The sequence below is a fragment of the Platalea leucorodia genome, assembly GCF_965183815.1.
Source record: "Platalea leucorodia genome assembly, chromosome: W".
In the NCBI taxonomy this organism is placed as follows: Eukaryota; Metazoa; Chordata; class Aves; order Pelecaniformes; family Threskiornithidae; genus Platalea; species Platalea leucorodia.
In genome coordinates this window covers 4012361-4032611 of record NC_138859.1, presented here as the reverse complement: position 1 = coordinate 4032611, position 20251 = coordinate 4012361, and the positions used below count along the sequence as shown (strand labels likewise).

General features: G+C 40.8%; 1 protein-coding gene across 1 annotated transcript in view; it reads right to left on the bottom strand.

The window, feature by feature from the left end:
* Window positions 1-20251, bottom strand: part of LOC309601993 (dedicator of cytokinesis protein 5) — an 84619-nt gene that overhangs the window by 49523 nt on the left and 14845 nt on the right. The window contains exons 2-9 of the mRNA XM_082335263.1: window positions 16832-16915; window positions 9724-9764; window positions 8670-8725; window positions 7635-7731; window positions 2545-2693; window positions 1555-1690; window positions 1249-1406; window positions 461-542 (exon numbers count right to left, since the gene is read on the bottom strand). Of these exons, the coding sequence (XP_082191389.1) occupies window positions 461-542; window positions 1249-1406; window positions 1555-1690; window positions 2545-2693; window positions 7635-7731; window positions 8670-8725; window positions 9724-9764; window positions 16832-16915 (803 nt within the window). The remainder of the gene's footprint in view (window positions 1-460; window positions 543-1248; window positions 1407-1554; window positions 1691-2544; window positions 2694-7634; window positions 7732-8669; window positions 8726-9723; window positions 9765-16831; window positions 16916-20251) is intronic.

Genomic DNA, 20251 nt, shown 5'->3' with positions numbered 1-20251 from the left:
TTGTGCCACCTTTGCTACTTGTCAGAAGTTATTCCATTCATGTGCAGTTCTTCGATTAACATCTTGTTGCAAATAACAAACTCCAACACAGAAACCAATCAGCAAAGCAAAGAACTGAAAAACAAACAACTATGATCTCAAGCTTAGATTTTGGGTACAGCTAGGCTCCAACAGAGAAGTGTTTATTAGGATTTTCAGAAATGCCCGGGCGAGCAACACCCACTGACAGTACTATTGCAAAATAATACACCTTTACTAATGCTTTGGACTGACATACAAAAAAAAATACCTTTTCAGCAGCATTCCTCTGAGGCTGCCTATAACATGTTAAGTGTCCATGAAAACACCCCAAAATGCCACTTGTGACCTCTCCCTGCTGCATAGGGAGGGGGAAAGAACGCAAAACTCAGATGTCTGCAGCATGGGGAAGAATTTCCAGGCTGTAAATACAACAACTTACCGTAAAGACTGCGTGAAGGTTATTTAGTTTCTCAATTTCTTTAGGCATCCCATTACTGCCCCAACGAACCAGGTAATTTTCACTGCAAACAAGGGGGGGGGGGGAGATATAAAAAAAAATCAACACCTGACATTCCCATTACCTGGCAAAAGCTCAAAAGCATTTTAATCTTTTAGGAATATCTGAAAAATTCTGCCAAAATCTTCTATCCCAAAGTGATTCTGAAATGACTCATTTCAGTGAAGGCAGAAGGCAGGCACGATGTGAATGAGTACTCTCAGTTACTTCCCTATGTAACTCTGACTGCACGTCCACACCTGATAAGCTTCAATGATGGAGACAGAGGGTGCCTGACACGTACATGCTTCCTTGATAAAGTTCTTCATGTCTTCTCCTACCAGTACAAGATGCCCAACTCTTAGGTGTGAATTTGCACCGACTTGACAGCAAACATCATGCATATACATGATTTAATGGGAAGCAATTAATCAAATGCATCAAATCTAGTGAGAACAGTAGGAAAATTTAAGAACATAAAGAGACAATCTGGGATTTTGACTAACGTATCACAGAAATGCCCAGCTTTAAGAAGGAGAGTGCATGGACTCAGAACCTTGACTTCCTATCTCATCTGAAATTAAATAACCCCCTTCCAAATCACCACTGCGGCAGCAACCAACAGAACTTTAAAACCTATCTGCTGGATCTTCCTTTCTAACCTCTACTGGCTTTTTTAGAATGACCACAGTGATGACTAAATTGCTTATGCAGCTACAAAAAAACCCTACCTGATGAATTTGGAGAGATCAGGATCATAGAGGCTCATTAACAGCTCTGCATCTTCCCCAATATTGCAGACAAAATTCTTGAAGTTTACATACAGGCTATATGTATGTGTTGTGTTGAATATTGGCTGCCCTCGGAGGTCCAAAGTCTGTTGCAGGGACTGCAAAGAAGGAGAGTACTCCCATTAAAAACAAACACAGAAGAATTTAGTTCTGCTGCCAAAGTAGCACAATATCCTTAAGAGGAATGCACAAATACAGTGGGTACTAGCTACTTGAAGAGGACAAAGCCAGTGACAAGAGATGTACCTTCTCTTCCTGGATTCTTTCATCAATCCTTTTGGATGCAGTTTCATGGGACTTGAAGAGAGAGATTGTGCTAGTTTCGTCTGGGTCCAAGATGTTCCCATTGTCATCTCGTACAACCAGGTCCAAACCTAGGATCCTGAGTAGCATGCAAGTCATCAGGACAAAAGAAGCAACACAATATTTAAGAAGCAAAGGTGACTGAAAGAGCACAAACCACAGATCAAACTGTGAACAGCACCAAGCACCAATGCACACCAGCTCCATTCCTTGTAACAATCACATTGCTGGTTTTCCTGTCTTGAAATACTTACCCCTCACTCCCTGTTTTCCCATTAAAGGGAAAAATAATTAGTCAGGTAACTTAATTCTAAGATGACATCATCTTTGTTCTCTCTTTTTTTTTTTTTTTTTTTTTTAAAAAAAGAAGGTATGTGTATCTATCAAGCTTACGGATTATGGCTAATTATTATTTTTTGCCATAAGCTTTCTTCTTAATTGACTTATTTGACCTGAGTCAAGTCTGACAGGCAGATAAATGAGTTCTGGAGACAATCCCTGTTCTGTACAAACCAATGAAAGGTGGAGTTTTGGTGGCCTATAGAACTGTATTACTCAGTTGCTGATAAAGCAGTTTAGTTCATAACCAGCATCCAAATCCTGGCTCCAGCGAGCCAGGCACAAATTGTACTCCGTGGGAAATACCAGCATGTGCCAGCATTTCTGCAGAATTAAGACAGGTAAGGTTTCCTGCCAAGTCAAAGAGATTGCTGGCATATGAAGGACCAACTGCTACATGCCCACCTGCCAGGCTAGTCACATTCTGATGGGGACTGAAAGCTGTAATTATCCCCTTTTCCAAGGAAAAATGTAAAGCTTAGTTCAGTGTTCCCTCTGCGTGGTCATTTACACTGCTTTGTATTAATAGCCATCTAGAGCCTTTACTGGGATTTTGGATTCTCCCCCGCCCTCAAGACATAGTTTGGAGTTTACCTGTTGCCATAGTCAATCTTAGCAGTGACTTTCTTCTTGAGCTCAGCTAGCTCATCTTTGGGAAGAGTTCCAGACAGTATCTGTGACCGCCATTCTATCAGGCTGTAAGTCATTTGTTGGACATGCCGAAACTGTGTTGTCTTGTTATCCTACAGGAAAAAAGGGACAATTTTAAGCTAGTGATAGCCTGAAAACAATGAGCTCAGTAAGCTTTCTGAAATGTACTCAATTGAATCTACCATGCAAGCTGTATTTAACTAAAAATATCTGAGAAACTGGCACCATACGACACTACAAGATTAGACCCATGGAACAAATTCTCCAGTACTTTGCACTGCCAACGTTTAAGTGTCTCAAGATTTGGGGTCTTCACCTCAGGACATTATATTTCAGAAAAACCTCACAGACAAAAAATAGACTTCTGGTGTTTCCCAGCACTTAAACTGCTACGATGGGTGCTTTTTATATACAGGACAGAGAGGTGATGTTAAATGATCACAATTGTGTCCCAGCACATTGAGACAGGAATGCCAACTTAATATCATAGAATCACAGAAGGGTTTGGGATGGAAGGGACCTTTAAAGGTCACCTAGTCCATCCCCCCTGCAATGGGCAGGGACATCTACAACCAGATCAGGGTGCTCAGAGCCCCATCCAGCCTGGCCTTGAATGTTTCCAAGGATGGGGCATCCACCACCTCTCTGGGCAACCCGTGCCACTGTTCCACCACCCTCATCATAAAAAATTTCTTCCTTATATCCAGTCTGAATCTACCCTCTTTCAGTTTAAAACCATTCCCCCTTGTCCTATCGCAACAGGCCCTGCTAAAAAGTCTGTCCCCATCTTTCTCACAAGCCCCCTTTAAGCACTGAAAGGCCGCAATAAGGTCTCCCCGCAGCCTTCTCTTCTCCAGGCTGAACAACCCCAGCTGTTTCAGCCTTTCCTCATAGCAGAGCTGTTCCAGCCTCTGATCATTTTTGTGGCCTCCTCTGGACCCTCTCCAACAGCGCCATGTCCTTCCCGTGCTGAGGACCCCCGAGCTGGACGCAGGGCTCCAGGGGGTCTCACCAGAGCGGAGCAGAGGGGCAGAATCCCCTCCCTTGCCCCGCTGCCGGGGATGCAGCCCAGGGTATGGCTGGTTTTCTGGGCAGCGAGAGCACATTGCCAACTCATGGCCAGCTTTTCATCTATAGGTACCCCCAAGTCCTTCTCCTCAGGGCTGCTCTCAATCCCTTCATCCCCCAGCCTGTATTGATACCAGGGATTGCCCCGACCCAGGTGCAGGACCTTGCACTTGGCCTTGTTGAACCTCATGAGGGTCACACAGGCCCATTTCTCCAGCCTGCCCAGGTCCCTCTGGATGGCATCCCATCCCTCAGGTGTGTCACTGCACCGCTCAGCTTGGTGTCATCTCCAAACTTCGTGAGGGTGCACTCGATCCCGCTATGTCATTGATAAAGATATTGAACAGCACTGGCCCCAGAACGGACCCCTGAGGGACACCACTCGTCACTGATCTCCATCTGGACATCGAGCCATTGACCACTACCCTCTGGTTGCGACCATCCAGCCAATTCCTTATCCACCAAACAGTCTGCCCATCAAATCCATATCCTTTTAATTCAGAGATAAGGATAATGTGAGGGACGATGTCAAAGGCCTTACAGAAGTCCAGATAAATGACATCCATATACAAAGCTTCTTTCTCCTTACCTCTGCCACTCTTAGAATGTGTGACACTGGGCCAGTCATTTTTTTATGCATGTTTCCCGTTTGTTTTGCCTATTTAGATCGTAAGACTCTGAGGCAAACATTTTATTTGCATTTCAAGTCTAAAGGTGGTACCAAAACATAATGACGGATGACCAACACTGAAGCCTACATAGGCTTTTTCTCATGTCTGTTCCTCCTATAGCTTTCACCAACCTAAAGAACTCTTCAGCCTCTTTGTTACATATAAAAAAGGTTTCTTGTCACCAGAATACAACACTAACAACATGGTTAATTGGAATCTCTGCCCTCCACGCTGTTTACAGCGTTAGCAACTATGTTTTAAAGCCATAACTTTAAGCAAATTGAATCCATGGACTCATTTTCATGGCTGCCTGCTCTCTTATCCTGTCCCATCATGCACTCAAAATCCATTACATTAAAAAAAGGAATAGCAACAAAACGCAGCGGTATCTGGGATCCACTGCTTCCCTGCCAGTATGCATATTATATTTCAAGGTTCATGTTCTACCTGCTGGTAACTCACACATGGATTGTCGTGTCCACATGCGACCTCCAGACAAGAATTTCATGAAAATCAGAGTAGCTCTGTGGAAACACAATGATCTCTCTGGCTGGTGTCTATCAGCAAATAAGGCTGAAGATTATCTGCTCTTCAGAGGACTCATTTTTCTTTACATCTGTACAGAACTTAATGCAATGCAGTCTTGACAGATCCCATGCTTTTAAGCAGTAGTTGCTCAGAACCCACCATGCCAGAGGTTGTCCCCAAATGCAATAAAAATATCATGTCTGGATTCTAGACACCACCTCCCCAATCTACCCAGGTACTCGCTCGTGTTTGCCGCAGTCATTGCATTTTCACCTTTTGCTATGAATGCAGCACCTGTAATTATAAAGCACCGACTGAACAGGACATCAGAACCTGCTTTGTGAAGAATGTCCTCCTGCCATTTCTACTGTTATCATCTTTAATTAATGAAAGTACTTCTCATGCTATTCACTGGTTCCACCCTAATAAAATTAGTCACACACCTATACACCTCTTTCCTATAGTTTCAGACTCCAAGGCTGATGCTGTAATTAAAAAAAATAGATAGCTATGTGGTAACCTACTATATTTGCAGCAATATGCACTTAGATAAGTAATTAAGCCTTAAAAAGTGTCAGCTATACCATTTGTACCATTCAAAAGGGAATCCAGGCCTCGTCCCCTCCTCACCACCGCAGAGGGAGCCGGTCACTAGGATGATTCTGACTTGCACCAAGTGTCAAGTGCAGCTCATTTTCAGAGGGTAGTGCCACAAATCAAAGGACATTAAACTTTGATCTACTGAGACAATGTTTATGGTTATGCAGCTCCAAAATGACTGTCAAGAGGTTTTTGACTATACCTCACCCAGCAGCTAGTGGGAATTGGCCAATGGTATATTGCTGGTACATTCAGGCAGCAGCTGACTAGCGTCAGCTCTTGATCTGAAAGCTGTTAATGTTTAACTATGAAGCCCAACTGCTCCCACACAGCAGAAAGAGACTCATTCAAATTATTTCCCCATTCTGGTCTCTGCAAAGAGCATGAATGATATAAACCACTCAGAATTTGCCCCTGAGAACACAAATCTATAAATAGCCATCTTCCTTTTAATTTTGGTGAACGCGAAGGGGCTGACAGAGGCTAGATAAGTCTTTTGGTTCTTATAGGGAAGATACTAGAGATATATTTAGTAAACAAAGAAAAAAGCATGTTCTTAACTTGTGTAAAAATAATTGCTACGATAAAGCAACTTGTGTTAGCTTTCATGGAAATATAGAGCAGAACTCAATTTGACAGTTAGATAAAGCTGAATTATCTCTACAGCTGTTTACATCAGCTAACTCCTATTAACTAATCAAAGTTAAAAACTCTCACCCATTTTTATATTTATTTTGCAGTGGAGATATACCCACTGGTGCAATGTTTGCTGAAAGAAACTGAAATTAAAGAAGTGAAAGGAAATCTACCAAAGAAAAAAAATCCCCTGTATTTCCTTTTTCTCCTCAAATACCTCCTTCCTCCTTTAGCTTTTTTGGTTTTTGGGGGGGTTTGTTTTTGTTTTTTTCTTTTTATACATACTGCAGGGGAAAATAAAATAAACTCAAATCCATTTCAAACCACAACATTTTCCAAGACTATTATAAGACTTATGTTCGTCAAGCACAGGCACATGAAAGATTTCTGCTCTTAAGAAAAATAGATTCAGAAAAAAAAGAAAAAGAAACCAGGAACAAAACTCTCTTTTCACACAGTAATAACATCACATACAGCTCCTCATTAAATTAAGAGGGCGGAACAAATTCTCGTGGCTTCGTGGTGCACAAACAAAACGTACTTGTGGCCTGGTGAAATTTTCAATAGGAGAGCTTGCTCTGGGTAAACTGAATGGCTAGAGCTAATTTAAAACCATTATCTCGTCTTAAAGTCTCAGAGCACATACTATGCAGGCTGAACTCACTACTAACCAAGGAAAAATCAAGCTTGACTCTCTTTAATGTGCCTTAATAATCACCTTCAAAAGAAGGCAATTCATTGTGAACTCCAATTGTGTTTCTTTGAGCAAGAATGCATCCACCTTAGCAAAACTACCAAATCCACGTATTACCTTGGCTTCTGACTTTTCTGAGGTGGCTATCATACGGCCAGGCCACTAAACAGATTTAGTAGATGAAAGGTCTCTCCCCAGCCTTATGAGAACTAAATGTATTATTTGACTTCTGACAGGTCAAATCTTCCCCCACCGCACATGGCCCCAATTCTCTTCCCATCCTTTATCTATCTCGCCTGTTTGAGCTGTAAGTACTCTGGGGTGAGGATCAACCATTTATTAAGTACCTACAATACTTCTAGAAAAACAGAGTTCACACTTGTTAAAGGTTCTGTTAAAACACCACCACAGTTTCTTGCACAACTTTCTCACACAACTGAGACATCTTGCCCTCGCACAGACGCGTGACAGGCAAAGCAGGAACCCTTATTTTACTAGTGAACTGTGACTCACACACACAGCCCCAACCAGCTGACACGATGCTGAGGGTGACTTGTGCCAGTCCATGCTTCATCAGTGCTGTGTCATCAATTACTCAAGAACGGCAAACACCCATAGCGTAGACCAAACTGCAGTTCTGCCTGTGATCACACATCCCATTCAGTGGGGAGCAGACCATTTTTAGCCTCTCTCAAGACCAATTTTACAATAATGATAGTTTTACAATTCTGCTTAACTTTCTATGCAAAGTCTTAAAGCGCCCTGCAAAAAGCCCAGTCTCATCTCATCTGATCTGAGGTTATTTAATAAAACACCAACCACTGAAGAAACCTTACCACATATAACTTGTGCCAGATAACTGCCCACTCCCTCAGGGTAGAAGTGAGTTCTTGTCCAAGGGGCAATTCACTTGGAATCACTGTTTCATGTTGTCTAGGGGTAAAAAAAAAAAAAAAAGGAGAAAACAGAAAAAAGTGTTACACTCGAGATTAAAACTTAGTAGCAAAACATCCTTTTTTGATAAATGCGTAAACAGAAATTTCAGAGGGCTGGCTATTCACACAATTCACTCATGATGCCAAGATTCTTAAATTGTTCAATTGGTTCTCCAACACACACGTGCGCATTCATTATCCATTTTTAATGCAAATATGTTTCAAGTTTCTTTCAGTCTTGTTCGTTTCAACTGATCTGTTCCAGAAACATAATGCTAAACAGACAGAAATTAAGTTTGGAAGAATCACCGCTTGCAATGGTAACTTGGCCACAATAACTAAAAACAAAAGAAAAAAAAAAACCAGGAGAGAAAAAAAAAGTACTTTCTAAAGTCTCTTCCTTTGCAACTGCTGTTTTCCTCTCACTCTAACAATCACAGAATCAGCTCTAAGAATCAAATGAGGAGTCATTTCCTTAAATGTTTTCCAAGACAGGAAGGAATCCACACTCCTGCTGGCTACTTGGCTGCGAGCAGGAGTGTGTTATGACTTGCAGGAGTCCCCAGAGGAGCTAAATGTAACTTGATTGACCTGCCTCGCTACTAACTTGTCTAGCAGAGCTTTCTTATTTTTACAAACAGTGTTCTCCTGCACCTATGCCTACAATTGTGGTATCTACAATACTCTGAAAAAAAATAAAGTTATGCAGCTCCAGAAGTCTAGCACAGGCGGTATGCCCTGCTGCACGCACAGACCAGTAGCACTCACTACAACCACCGCTGCTTAAGTTTCACTTTTTAAAAAAAAAAACAAAAAAACCCAAAAAAAACCCCACAAACAAACAAAAAACAAACAAACAAAAACAAACCAAAAAAAGAGTAACAGCATTCCATTGTTCTTGCTACCAAAAGTATACCTCAAGAAGCTCCAACCTACCCCCGGTCCTTCACAATTGCCTCTTTTAAGTGGATATATGTTTCTGGGAAAATGCCCTAAAAATAAATACAGAAATAAAATAAATAAATCACACCATAGGATATGACTTGACAAAAATGCATTCAACAGAAAGCAGGGGAAGAGGGTAAGAGCACGATCAGCAGAACAGTAACTGTGACTGATGTTTACTGTTTACCTATAACAGAAACGTGTTAGGTGCACCAGTCCCAGCATCACAGGAAAAAAGCCAGTAAGGAGCATCAGGTTGCATGCTTGAGCACTGTATTTGATATTAGCACCTCAGAGAAGTTAATTCCTTGTTTCACTGTAATGACACTCATCTTCCTGTACGAAATGTTGTAAGCTCTTGCAAACTATCCATCATACTCATTTGTTCTTGCTACAAAATATTCTTGGAGTCATTTGTCAAGTTGCCCTGGACCTGTGGTTCTCTAGAAAAGCTCACAACACATGACAGCATTTGTAGGAATTCACCAGTCCCAAGTTTCCATTATTTAAAAGAAACCTTCTAGGAGTGCTACAATCCTTTTCTATTTTCTTGTCATTCCCCTTTACACCTGAAAAGAGGTGCCAGAATTCCTATGGGAAACCAGATTTCCATGCAGTTTTCAGACTGGTTTCACAAACCTCAAGAAGCTTGGCCGAGATCCATGCATGCATAATTTTTTGGAATATTTTCCAAGTCAAATCAAAACGCCAGTCTTACCATTACATATAACTAATGCTGGACGTGTACAGGTCCAAGACCATAACAATAAAACAATAAGCTAGCGTATGCAGATAGGCAACAGTCAATTTTGCTAGTTCAAACCACATTACGCATGCTTACAATGGAGGAGCACCCAGTTAATGGTTCTGAAACATTTACCTCAAGGGCATTTATTTCTATCACTAAGGAAAAGGACATAGTGATGAGGAGACCTGCACAATATTAAGACAAGAAATACAGCAGAAGCATAGCAGATTACAGCACCGGACGGGGTCTGGCAAGGTGTGAAATAAAAATTAGAGTTACTAAAAAGTGAGGTCATACCTTCTTAGATTTATTTCGGAGTGTGTATCCTCGGTACCAGCCTGTCAAAGGGAAACAAAAAAATTTTTTTTTCCTGTCTACAGCAATTAAATATACATTGTCATTCTGACCACGGTTCTACAACATAAATCTATTGATCTTGCTCATTTGAGATCTACTATTGTGAAGACACATCTGCTCTCGTTGTAGGAGGCTTGGTTCCTACGAGTAGGGCAGAAGGGTGTCTGTTCCTACCACGAACTGACACCCTCACTTCTGCTCTGCATATCCATTTGGGTTGGATTGACAGGGCTCAATGGAAAAGCGGGCCACTCCGTGCTGCACATTTTGAAGGTGACAATCCTTGTCCATAAAGCTCACAAGTTATAGACACAGCATAGAACTACTGCTATGATCATTTGTCAGATGAGGCAGAGAGACACAGACATGCATGCAGAACTACCAGCCCAAGGTCATATAGCATGTATCTGGCAAAAAGAAATATATTCAAGTGTCCCAAGTCCAATTCCACTCCATCCCTTCAAAATTTTCTTCTCTATGAAGTGCATTTTCATCCAAATCATCATATAGATTGTGCTTGAGCTCCACATTGTATAGGTTCATTATCTTCTTCTATGACTCAGTCTAAAGCCTTCCTTCAAAGGAAGGCTGAAAGAGAATGTTTTATTAGATAAGGCAAAAAAACCCCAAACCGCTTGCCCTGGTAATGATATTGTTTCTCAATCTTATACTTTACTAGATCTCATCAAGATAAGATACAAAGTAATAACTGTGATCCCCAAGACTCAAAAGCATATGTCACTTTCAGATGTATGTTTCTTCTCTCTCTAGCACCTGGGGTTTGACCAGTATTTTGATTTCAATGTCAATGAAATGCAAGCATATGAAAAAATCGCTGTATTTCTTACGTCCTCAAGTGAGCCTTGCTGAACGAGCAGATAGGAGAGAAGCAGAGCTGTGGGCAAGTCACTCCCACTCTTCTCGCGCCACCTCCAAACTGAGAGACAAAGGGATTTTTTTCTCTCCACCCTCACCTTCGTCATTTGTCTCGGCAATGGAAGAGCTGTGCATCATCGAGTGCACTCTTTCCACTGGGTGCCTGTTCCTTGCCATAAGCAACAGTTTCCATCACCTTCAGTCGTCCTGAAGTTACTACACTGGAAATAACAAACTAACCATTTTAGAAGAAGAATCTGCCCTGTTTTGAACACTGATGTGCAGACATAATGTCCCTTGTATCGTGCTGGGGTAGGATGCAAACTTCCATTTTCTCACCGACTCTTAGCCACTAAAAACATCATTCCAAATGTCAAGACTCTCTGCGACCCCAACTCTCAATTAACCCTGCTCCTAGCGCACCGTTTTTTGACTCTTCTCCTAAGGTTCTACTTGCATTGAAACAGAAAACACTGACCCTACCTCTTAGCAACCATGAAGGGTACAGATTATGGTCTGTAATGCATGAATGATGTTCAGGGCTATCAAGACAGACAACATCACTGATCCAAGACGATTATGTCCAGCTGATTGCCAGAAGGAACAGCATAAAGAAGGCAAAGGGATTTAAGGGAATAATCAGGCAAAGACGACAGGAGGGGAGGGTGGCTTTTTGTTTTGTTTTGTTTTTTCCCCACCATATATTTATATATTTAGCAAAGAAGGTTCCACGAAGAACCATGGATTTGAAACCCCTCAACCATAAATTAGAGTTTAGGGTGAGGTTTTTTTGTTTTGTTGGCGTTTTTTGTGGGGAGTCTTGTGTTTTGTTTTGTTTTTTTAATCACAGTTTTGTCCCCTTTCTCTAGCAATGAGAAAGCGAACCAGCTTGACCACATAAACCCCAATACTCCAGTAGTAAGTTAGGAGGAAAGAAGAAATTCCATTCCTTCCACAGGATGAAGGTAAGATTATACATTGATCATGGACCAATGGATAAGGTACTGGATTAGGGATGAGAAGATTTAGGTGCTATTTTTATCTAAGTTGTAATTAATTGAATGGTCAAGTACAAGTTATTTAGGGTGTGATACAAAGCTCTTGGAATTTAACAAGAATATTTTCCCGGTGATTCCAATTCCATTTGAGACAGTCTCTCAGCTGTTCGATACCACAGCTTCCTCATATTTAAAATGGCCTCTTGGCATTAACCATATTCCTGTAAAATATTTTGCAATCATTGCATAAAAGTATGTTGTATATTATTACGCAAAACTATTTCAGCAAGCCTCTCATAGAATTTTTTCAGAATTCTGCCCCAATTTTCAATGAACTTATTCATCATTTTAAAAGGAACAAAAGCTTTTGGCAGTGGTCAATTGATTACTTGATTTCTTCTTAAAAAAAAAAAAAACAGAAACAAAAAAACACACAAAGCAAAACAAAACAAACAAAAAAAACCCAAACAAAATCTGCCTAAAGCTTCAGAGGAACGACAGGCTATTTAAGCGTTTCTCTTGAGTATTTTCCCCAAGCAGAGATGTGCTAAATGGAGAAAGGCTTTTCAGTTGAAGATGACATGGCAAATTTCAGCTACTACAATACTCTTTCAAACGGAAGTCTGATTAAAAACGCAAGGATAGCAGACTGAGTCTTGCAAAGAAATGTCATAAAGTTTGGTTTGTGGGGTTTGGGGGGGGGGGTTGGTTTGGGGTTTTTTTGGTTTTTGTTGTTTGTTTGGTTTTGTTTTTTGGGTTTTTTGGTGTTTTTTTGGTTTTTTTGTTTTTGTTTTTTTAAGTGGAATACAGGTCCTCAATTTTATGTTTCATTACATGGATTTCATGCAGTATGTAAAAGATCAGAAAATCTAAGAAAAAATATTCAAATTACAACAGTTTAGACAATGAAAAGTTATATACAGTTATGCAATCCCAGGTCACGTGCTTAACCACAAGGCCTTTGTTCCTCTTCTTTCTGTCTCTCAGTACCACAACGTACATACCGCTGCACTGCACTGAAATAAAACAAGGGATTGCTTCATTTATCTCCGGTGGTCAGAGGAAAGATAAAAGACTGAAACTAGGAACAAATTCAATGCAAACTTATTTTCATCAGGAGAAGGAACTGATCAGAATCCCGGTATGTGGGCACGTTTTACTTCTATCCACAATTTGGCTATTTCCCACAGCTTGTATGAAACAATAATATATAATGCAGATTAGAAAAGATTCCCCTAAACAGAAACGTATCCTCCCCAGCTCACTACTCAAGGACAGATTCCCAGAGAGTAAGTAAATCCTGCACTGAAGCAGCCTTCACAGTACTGGACGCAGCAAGTTTCCTTCTTTTCTTGGATTTCACAGTATATGCCCAGTCCTGATAATATTTGGCCAACAACAGGATAAGCACGCACTGCTTACTGTGTTATCAACTGGAAAAAGTAATTTTGTAGAAAAGACCTCATGCCCTTCTGCAACCAGACAGCCAACAAGAGAAAGGAGGGAAAAAAACCCACCTTGCCTTGCAGTTTACAAGAGCGTATCATGACCAAGACATCTGAACTAACATCACCATACTTTGCAGAATGTGTATGTGTATTTGTTTTAAAGGGAAGGCACATCTAAGAAAACTAGTATCTTCAGATCTTCATGTATGATAAATACACCATGGTGTTTCAAAGCGTGCTTGAAGCCCAACTAAGACATTTCAAAAGGTATTTAAAATCAGTCTCAAAGTGATACACTGAATATGCAAATTTAGACCCTATATACAGTGCAAATCCCACTTACAATTGCACCTAATGGTGGACTGACAAAGATGCAGTATGCCACAATCTTCATCCTCCTGGACTGAAAGAAATGCTGCATAATCTAGACTACGGAGTTATTCAATCCAACAGCAAACAGCTCTCAGGTTGTCCCTATACAGGTTCGAGCTGCATCGGACATCAGCATGTTATAGCTCGTACTAGAAATATCTGAAACCTTTAGTTCAAACTGCTCAGTTTGTGGTTTCAGCTCTGATGACCTTCACTTCGATGTTGCGTACTTTGAAGCTACCAAGTTGAAGCTACCATTTACAGGGATCATCAACCTTTGACGAATCCTTGACACAGGCAAGCTGCAGTCCAGCAATACGAACAGTCTACCATGTTATCACTCCCTTATCTTCTTTTGTGCACTCACAATCCAAGCCTAACTGTGCAGTTTTAACTGGAACTTATAATACATTAGGCAAAGCATCTGTTTAGAGTGTGGGAAAAGAAAGCTTTGTTAACAAAAGTGCAATGCCAGAGCCTCACCCCAAATTTGGCCAACTTTCCAAGGACTTCCAGCCTTTGCAACAGGCCTCTAACTCCTGATAGCATGAGCTAGCATAAATGAGCAGGGATTTTGCAATTTAAAGGTGCTTTCTCTCATTGCGAGGCCAGTAGGCAGTACACCAGCAGCACCTGACTGCAGGCACTCCACCTTAAGAGTCTGCGAGACACTACGGTCTGTGGCAAAGCCACATAACATTAGAAGTTTGTGTAGCACAGGGGCCTGCACCAAACCACATCCATACCTTCTGGCTTGCACTTTAATTCACTTTATTGCTCTTTGCTTCTCACACACCTACCATAATGGCTTAACTGTATCAGTGTTATGTCTCAAAGCTATTCAGCCAGTTGAGAGTCAGATAACATTCACTGTTAACACCAAAACCCTGCACAAGCTTCAACCTTGCTGCCTCGCTGTCAAGGAACAAACTGTGCACTTCAATTCTTGCAGACAGAGCAGAGCCAGCCAAAACCCCAGATGCAGAATACAAAGAGCTTTCAAGTGAAGGCTGTTTGATACACAGAGAGCCTTCACCGAACACGGCTGAGGAATGAATACCTGCTGTCTTCAACCAGGAGGAAAAAGCAGGCACGTTCTAGATAACTGAAAGAGCGAGAAGCGAACCGTGGTGCAACTCACAACTCACTGGTAACTCACAAAAGATGCTCCTGTGCATCCTGAGGTAGGAACAATAGCAAGCAGCAAGATTTTCCAAGCGGCTATTACCATTACATGAGAGCCTCTGGACAATCCTGAAAAACTCCCTTAATTCCCTAAAGAATGTTACCGATAGCCTAAGGAACGCCCTCAGCCAGGAGCTGCAGGGATAACTCACACCAACTAAAAAAAGGACTTCACAAGGCACCTCTGAGCCTTCCTTCTTGCAAAGCCAACGCCCTGGTTAAACGGAACCTTTTTCTAAATTGAGACTTGTGCATCCAGATAAGAACAGCGATTAGCGGAACAAAAAAAAAAACCACTTTTATCAGACTGGAGTTGTATTTGTAAGTATACATCATTAGCATGAGAAAAAACAGAAAAGGCTTCTTGTGAGAACACTAATTCTCAGAAGCACAACCCACAGATGTCTGGAAACAAAGCTGAAAGCTGATGTCCCAAAAGAAAGAAAAATTGATATGATAAGACATGAGAATTTCTTCCCAAGCAGACAGAATATCAGAATTTGGAGTTTTTAAGATGAATTTATGGAAAATAAGACCAGACCCACAGCAGAGTTACCATCTCAGAGACAACCCATGTCTTTTCCTTTAGATTCACAAATGTCTGGCCTGAATTTTTGGCTGGTCTTTCCAGGAAAAGTATTTAGTTGTACTGCAGTAATTCCTAGGTGCCTCAGTCACAAACTAGGATGCCACACTGATGGCTCAGTGTAGGAAAACAATCAGAACACCTTCCCAAACAATTTACAATCAATCCTCTTAGGCTGAAGTTCCATTTCAGGTAAAAAAGGGATGCCATTTGGGTATTCATTTGTATTCTTGACTGTCTCTCTGTTAAACAGCTGATTATAGACCAAGTAGTAGGATTAAACAGTGATGCTGCTTTAAAAAAAAAAAAAAGAGAAAGGAATACCTAAACATTTTGGGAAGTACAAGATGCATCCCCTTCACAAGGACAATTTTCATCCCTGATGATCCCTTATGAACTTGTTTTGCAAAAAGGCACAAGTTAGTACTATCACATATGGATTTTTTCCCCCTTTCTCCCTCTCTGCCCCTCCATCAAACACACTCACCACTGTCACACACATCAGTGTAAAAAACACACATCGGCAACATAATCTGCTTTGACATGCAGGAACTGGCCGGCTGTTTCCAGTGTCAAGGTCAAAGAGAAGTGGAAAGAGAACAATTGGCTAAGAACGAATTGCTAAACAAGCAGCTTGACGTTCCCAGCAGAGATACTAAAGATGCTTTGTAGGCTGAGGCTTTTTCAATCTGATGTTGCTTGTAAAAACGACTGAATTTATATTTTGGAAAGAGTATTTAAATTTTGGAGAGCCTTCCAAATGAAGCAGTGACTACTACATTCTTTAAAATAATTAAATGGCTGTGTTCCATTCCTACTATTGAAATCTTCATTAAACAGTCTAGTTTAATAAGTAGGTATGAAACACACAAGTGCAATTTTCATCTTTTTTAAAACAGGAATTTTGTTTTCCTTTCTGCAAGATGTTTTACATTAAGGTATGTATTATGAAAAACTTCCCAGTGAAGTACTAGGAGAAGCAGCCTAAAAAGGGCATGGAAGCTCCATAACTGAAGGCTTTTCAAAACATACAATGCCAGTTCGTGATATTACAGCTTAAACCAACATTACTTTTGAAACAATTAGACCTGCCCTCCCCTTTTCTTTCATCCACTGCCTCTGTTGTCTCAGATCAAAGACCTAATTCAGGTTAAAAGCTGTATTTTTTTTAATTATTATTATTTTCCAGCTGGATCAGTTCATCACATGACTATGCAAGTGCTAGGCCTGACACAAGGAGGAGCCAAGGTAAACAGGTGTGGTGCGAAAACAGGAATGAACAGCCAGAAGTGTTTCTTTCTCTTGCAGCGCTGCGTTGAGATGCTAGTGAAATCTTACCTTGACAAACCTCTGCCAGGAACAGCGTAGATATGATTGCCGCTTCTGTATTTTATGTATTTTTAATACAGTTTTAAAAGTCAAGTGCATACAGCAAACACTACATAGCAAGCTTTGTGCTTTTGGGTATATCAGAAGTTGAAAAATCTAGATCTGAAATTTGTATTATTTAAAAAAATAATCTCAATTTGTTATATTACTTTCAAAAACTACTGCAAAGTACTTGGAAGTGATCTGCAACCTACCTTCATACATCTCCAAAATGTGAACGGTATCGCCAACTTGCAAGGAGAGCTCCACATCTTGGACAGCATCATAATTGTATATTGCTAAAAAGGGGAAGAGGGGGAAGAGAGATGAAAAACACAATCATGAAAGCTGTGAGGTAATCCGATTTTGAAATCTGGTATCATGGCACCTGTCAAAGGGAGAATATGACTTTGAAAAAGCACTATAAAGTTACTAGGCTATCCCGTGTATATAATACACTGGAAAAGTGTGTAGCATATCTATTTCCAGATTCTATCATCAGTTCCTGCAAGGATAAGAAATATTATTCTTAACAGCCAACAAAGTTTGTCTTTTACCTTTAAGAATACAGGTCTGTGACACTATATTAAGAAGCTGCATCTTCCCCCTTTACTGACAACCTGCCCAGCAAAGGTCACTATTATCCCGGGCAGAGGTTATGGATCAATTAGGTAATTGTCATTTTTTATTAGTGTTTCACAGGACTAACTGCAACGTAGCACTCAAACACTGGCAAAACAACATAAATTGGATGTCATAAGAAAAAATGCCACTGTTCTGTATTAAATGCCTCAGACTATTTGCTACTAAAGGCTCTTTCCAGACAAGAACAATCTTAGCACAAAAACTTGAGATTCCCTGCAAATTTAATCCCTACCAAAGACAAAGCTAATCTGAATGCTTATTGGATTTCCAGTAGGAATAGGATTAAGTCCAAAAGCCCACACTTCTAAACTGCCTTTTCTCTGGAACTTCCCAGAGGTGCACAGTTTCACTGGGCAAAGCAGAAGAGCCCTCCTTAGAGCTGCTGGAGGCTTGTCGAGATGAGAAAGTTTAATTTGAATTTGCTTTCAAACCAATGCAAGTAAAAAGACATAAAGCAGTCAGGAAAATGCTTTACTATGGTTCAATGAATTGATCATCGAAGTCAGAACAGACCACTCCTCTACCACAATGAGATTATCCTATTTATTTCTTTATTTAAAACACTGGTTTAAGTACAGATCACATCTTAAATGCAGCAATGCAATCTTCTCACACACGCAAGTGTCATATTTACGTATCCAAATCTGCTCCCCAAGCAAATGTATTAGTGAAGTAAGCACATTTCTTTTTAAGGCAGCAAATAAATCATGCAAACATTTTCAAGGGGCTTTGGGAAAATTCTTCAGAGGGTTTGCATTTGAAGAACTCTCTCTGAAAATTAAATAAAAAATTGAGCTCTTATGTCAGGAAATTCGCATCAAATGCCTAGCATTTCCGTCAAGATGAGGTATATTGCCTCCTGGCAAGGATCCAGTATAAACAAATGACTGTGGCTTACCACACCGGAAATTATCTCACATACACTAAGTTTCTTTAAAATATTCGAACTATAAATAATCCAACAGAAGTAGGCAGGCAATGTGAATTCCCTGCGGTATCTGAAATAGACCCTGATCACAAACAGATACTTATTTTCTTACGCTGCAGAGGCAGTGTTTGTTCACGGCGGCCCTAATTCATGTCTCCCATAACTTCAGTGCCTGCAGAGATATACATAGCGTGTGCATTGAATCTATCACATCGTTTTCCAGAGGGTAACAGGAACGTTACTGGACTTTTGCTCCTAAGGCGCTAGCTGCTTCGACATCCAGCTTCTTCTCCCTCCCCGCAACAGTGTTATAAGCCAAGATATTAAAAAACGACTGGTCATCTGGATATTCAGTTTAGACACCTTAAAGGCCCCAGAGTAGGCCCAAAAGTAAAAATCCCATCAACATTTTTGCAGAAAAATTTGGATAATGTTTATGGGCAAAGACAAGCACGAACATACACAGGAGTAGATAAGAGTAATCCATTAAGAACTACCTCGTATTGACAGACACCACGATCATAAATCGACAGAAGAACTGGTGAATATTGTATTTGATTCAGTTAAAAAGAAACCGTTCTGCCAGATACAGAAAATAATTCTGCAAGGTTTTGCAGAGGTCAGCCTAAAAGCGCAAGCGCCCGACCCAAAGGAAAGTAAACTCCCTGCAGCCATGCCTTCTGTTGCAGTAAACCTGCCAAATCGCTAATGTTAAGCAGGGATGTTGCAAGCCATGACTTGGATGGGACATCTCCAAATCTCCCCGAGCTGCAGCGGGAAGCGGTGGGGATGGATAAAACAATCCAGGCTTCCTGGAGTCACTGCTGAACTGTTGGCCCACAACGTGCTACGGGGACACTGCGCTACACAGGAGGTGTCATTCCTCAGGTGAAGTCCAGGCATCAAGCAGTCTATGGACATTAATAATCCTATAGCCCTGTCAACAGACTTAGAAGATTTAAAGCACAGTGTCTTCGCCAATTGCTAGCTTGGCTGATTACATTCTGTCTACTGAAGTTTCCTCCTGCGGTTACAGCTGGACTGCCTTCCTTTCTGTCTTAAAATGCTGTTTGGGATTCCCATTTCATGCCTGTGCTCACCATGAGAAATGGCTGCTGTTTAGAAATGCATGTGTGCTTATATGTGTAGGGACTCCTACATACAATTTCTAGATGCCTTGGGTTTCTTTGGGACAAACAGACATTATATAAATACCAGTCTGTATTTTTCCATAAAATGCCGCTTTAGCTTCAGACAAAAGCAGTCTGAGCAACACCAAGTGTCTAACAGAAAGGTGGGCGGGCATCAGACAGGCCTTTCTTTTGAGAACACAGACAGTTAATTCAAAACCAAAGAGCACAACAGCCACAAGAAGAGGGAGAACTAAACACTGCAGTTCCCCTCACCAAAGATCACAACAGCCACAAGACAGAGAACTGAACGTTGCAGTTGCCTTCCCTTCTCTTTCCCTGCTTTACCAGAAAGGTTTCACATCCCAACGTGCAGCATTTACAAGCTAAAGGAACACACTTCTGCCACTACACATCAAAAAAAGGCAAGATTTGTACCATTGTGCTTTGCTAGATTGAATTAAGCAAGAACAGAGGGTCACTGTATATAAAATCTCCTACCCAATGGTTATGCACAAGGTTATAAAAGACAAATTGCTGGCATATTTTCCCTGGGAGCTTTACTGTTTGCAACTGATGCTTCCTGCTGCTTGAAGTCAGTCCTGTCCGAAATAGCCCATCTGCAGTTATTTGAACTGCTTAGCCTCTTTTTCATTGTGTGTATTTAATCTGACCTCTTTCAGACTTAAAAGAAAAAGGAAGCTGCGCATAACAAACATGGTCAGGGCATGAAAAAATAAAAATAGTTCATATAAAATCCTGACAGAGCAGCAAGAAAGGAAGAAGGAAAAAAAAAAAAAAAAAAAAAAGAGACTTTTGTCCCCAAATTTGCAGGAATATCTGAAGTTAAGTCTTTTTGCTTCAATTTAAACTTCAGTTGAGATTTTGTCGTTTGAAATTCACTTTAGAATGGTGATCCTGTTGCTTTTATC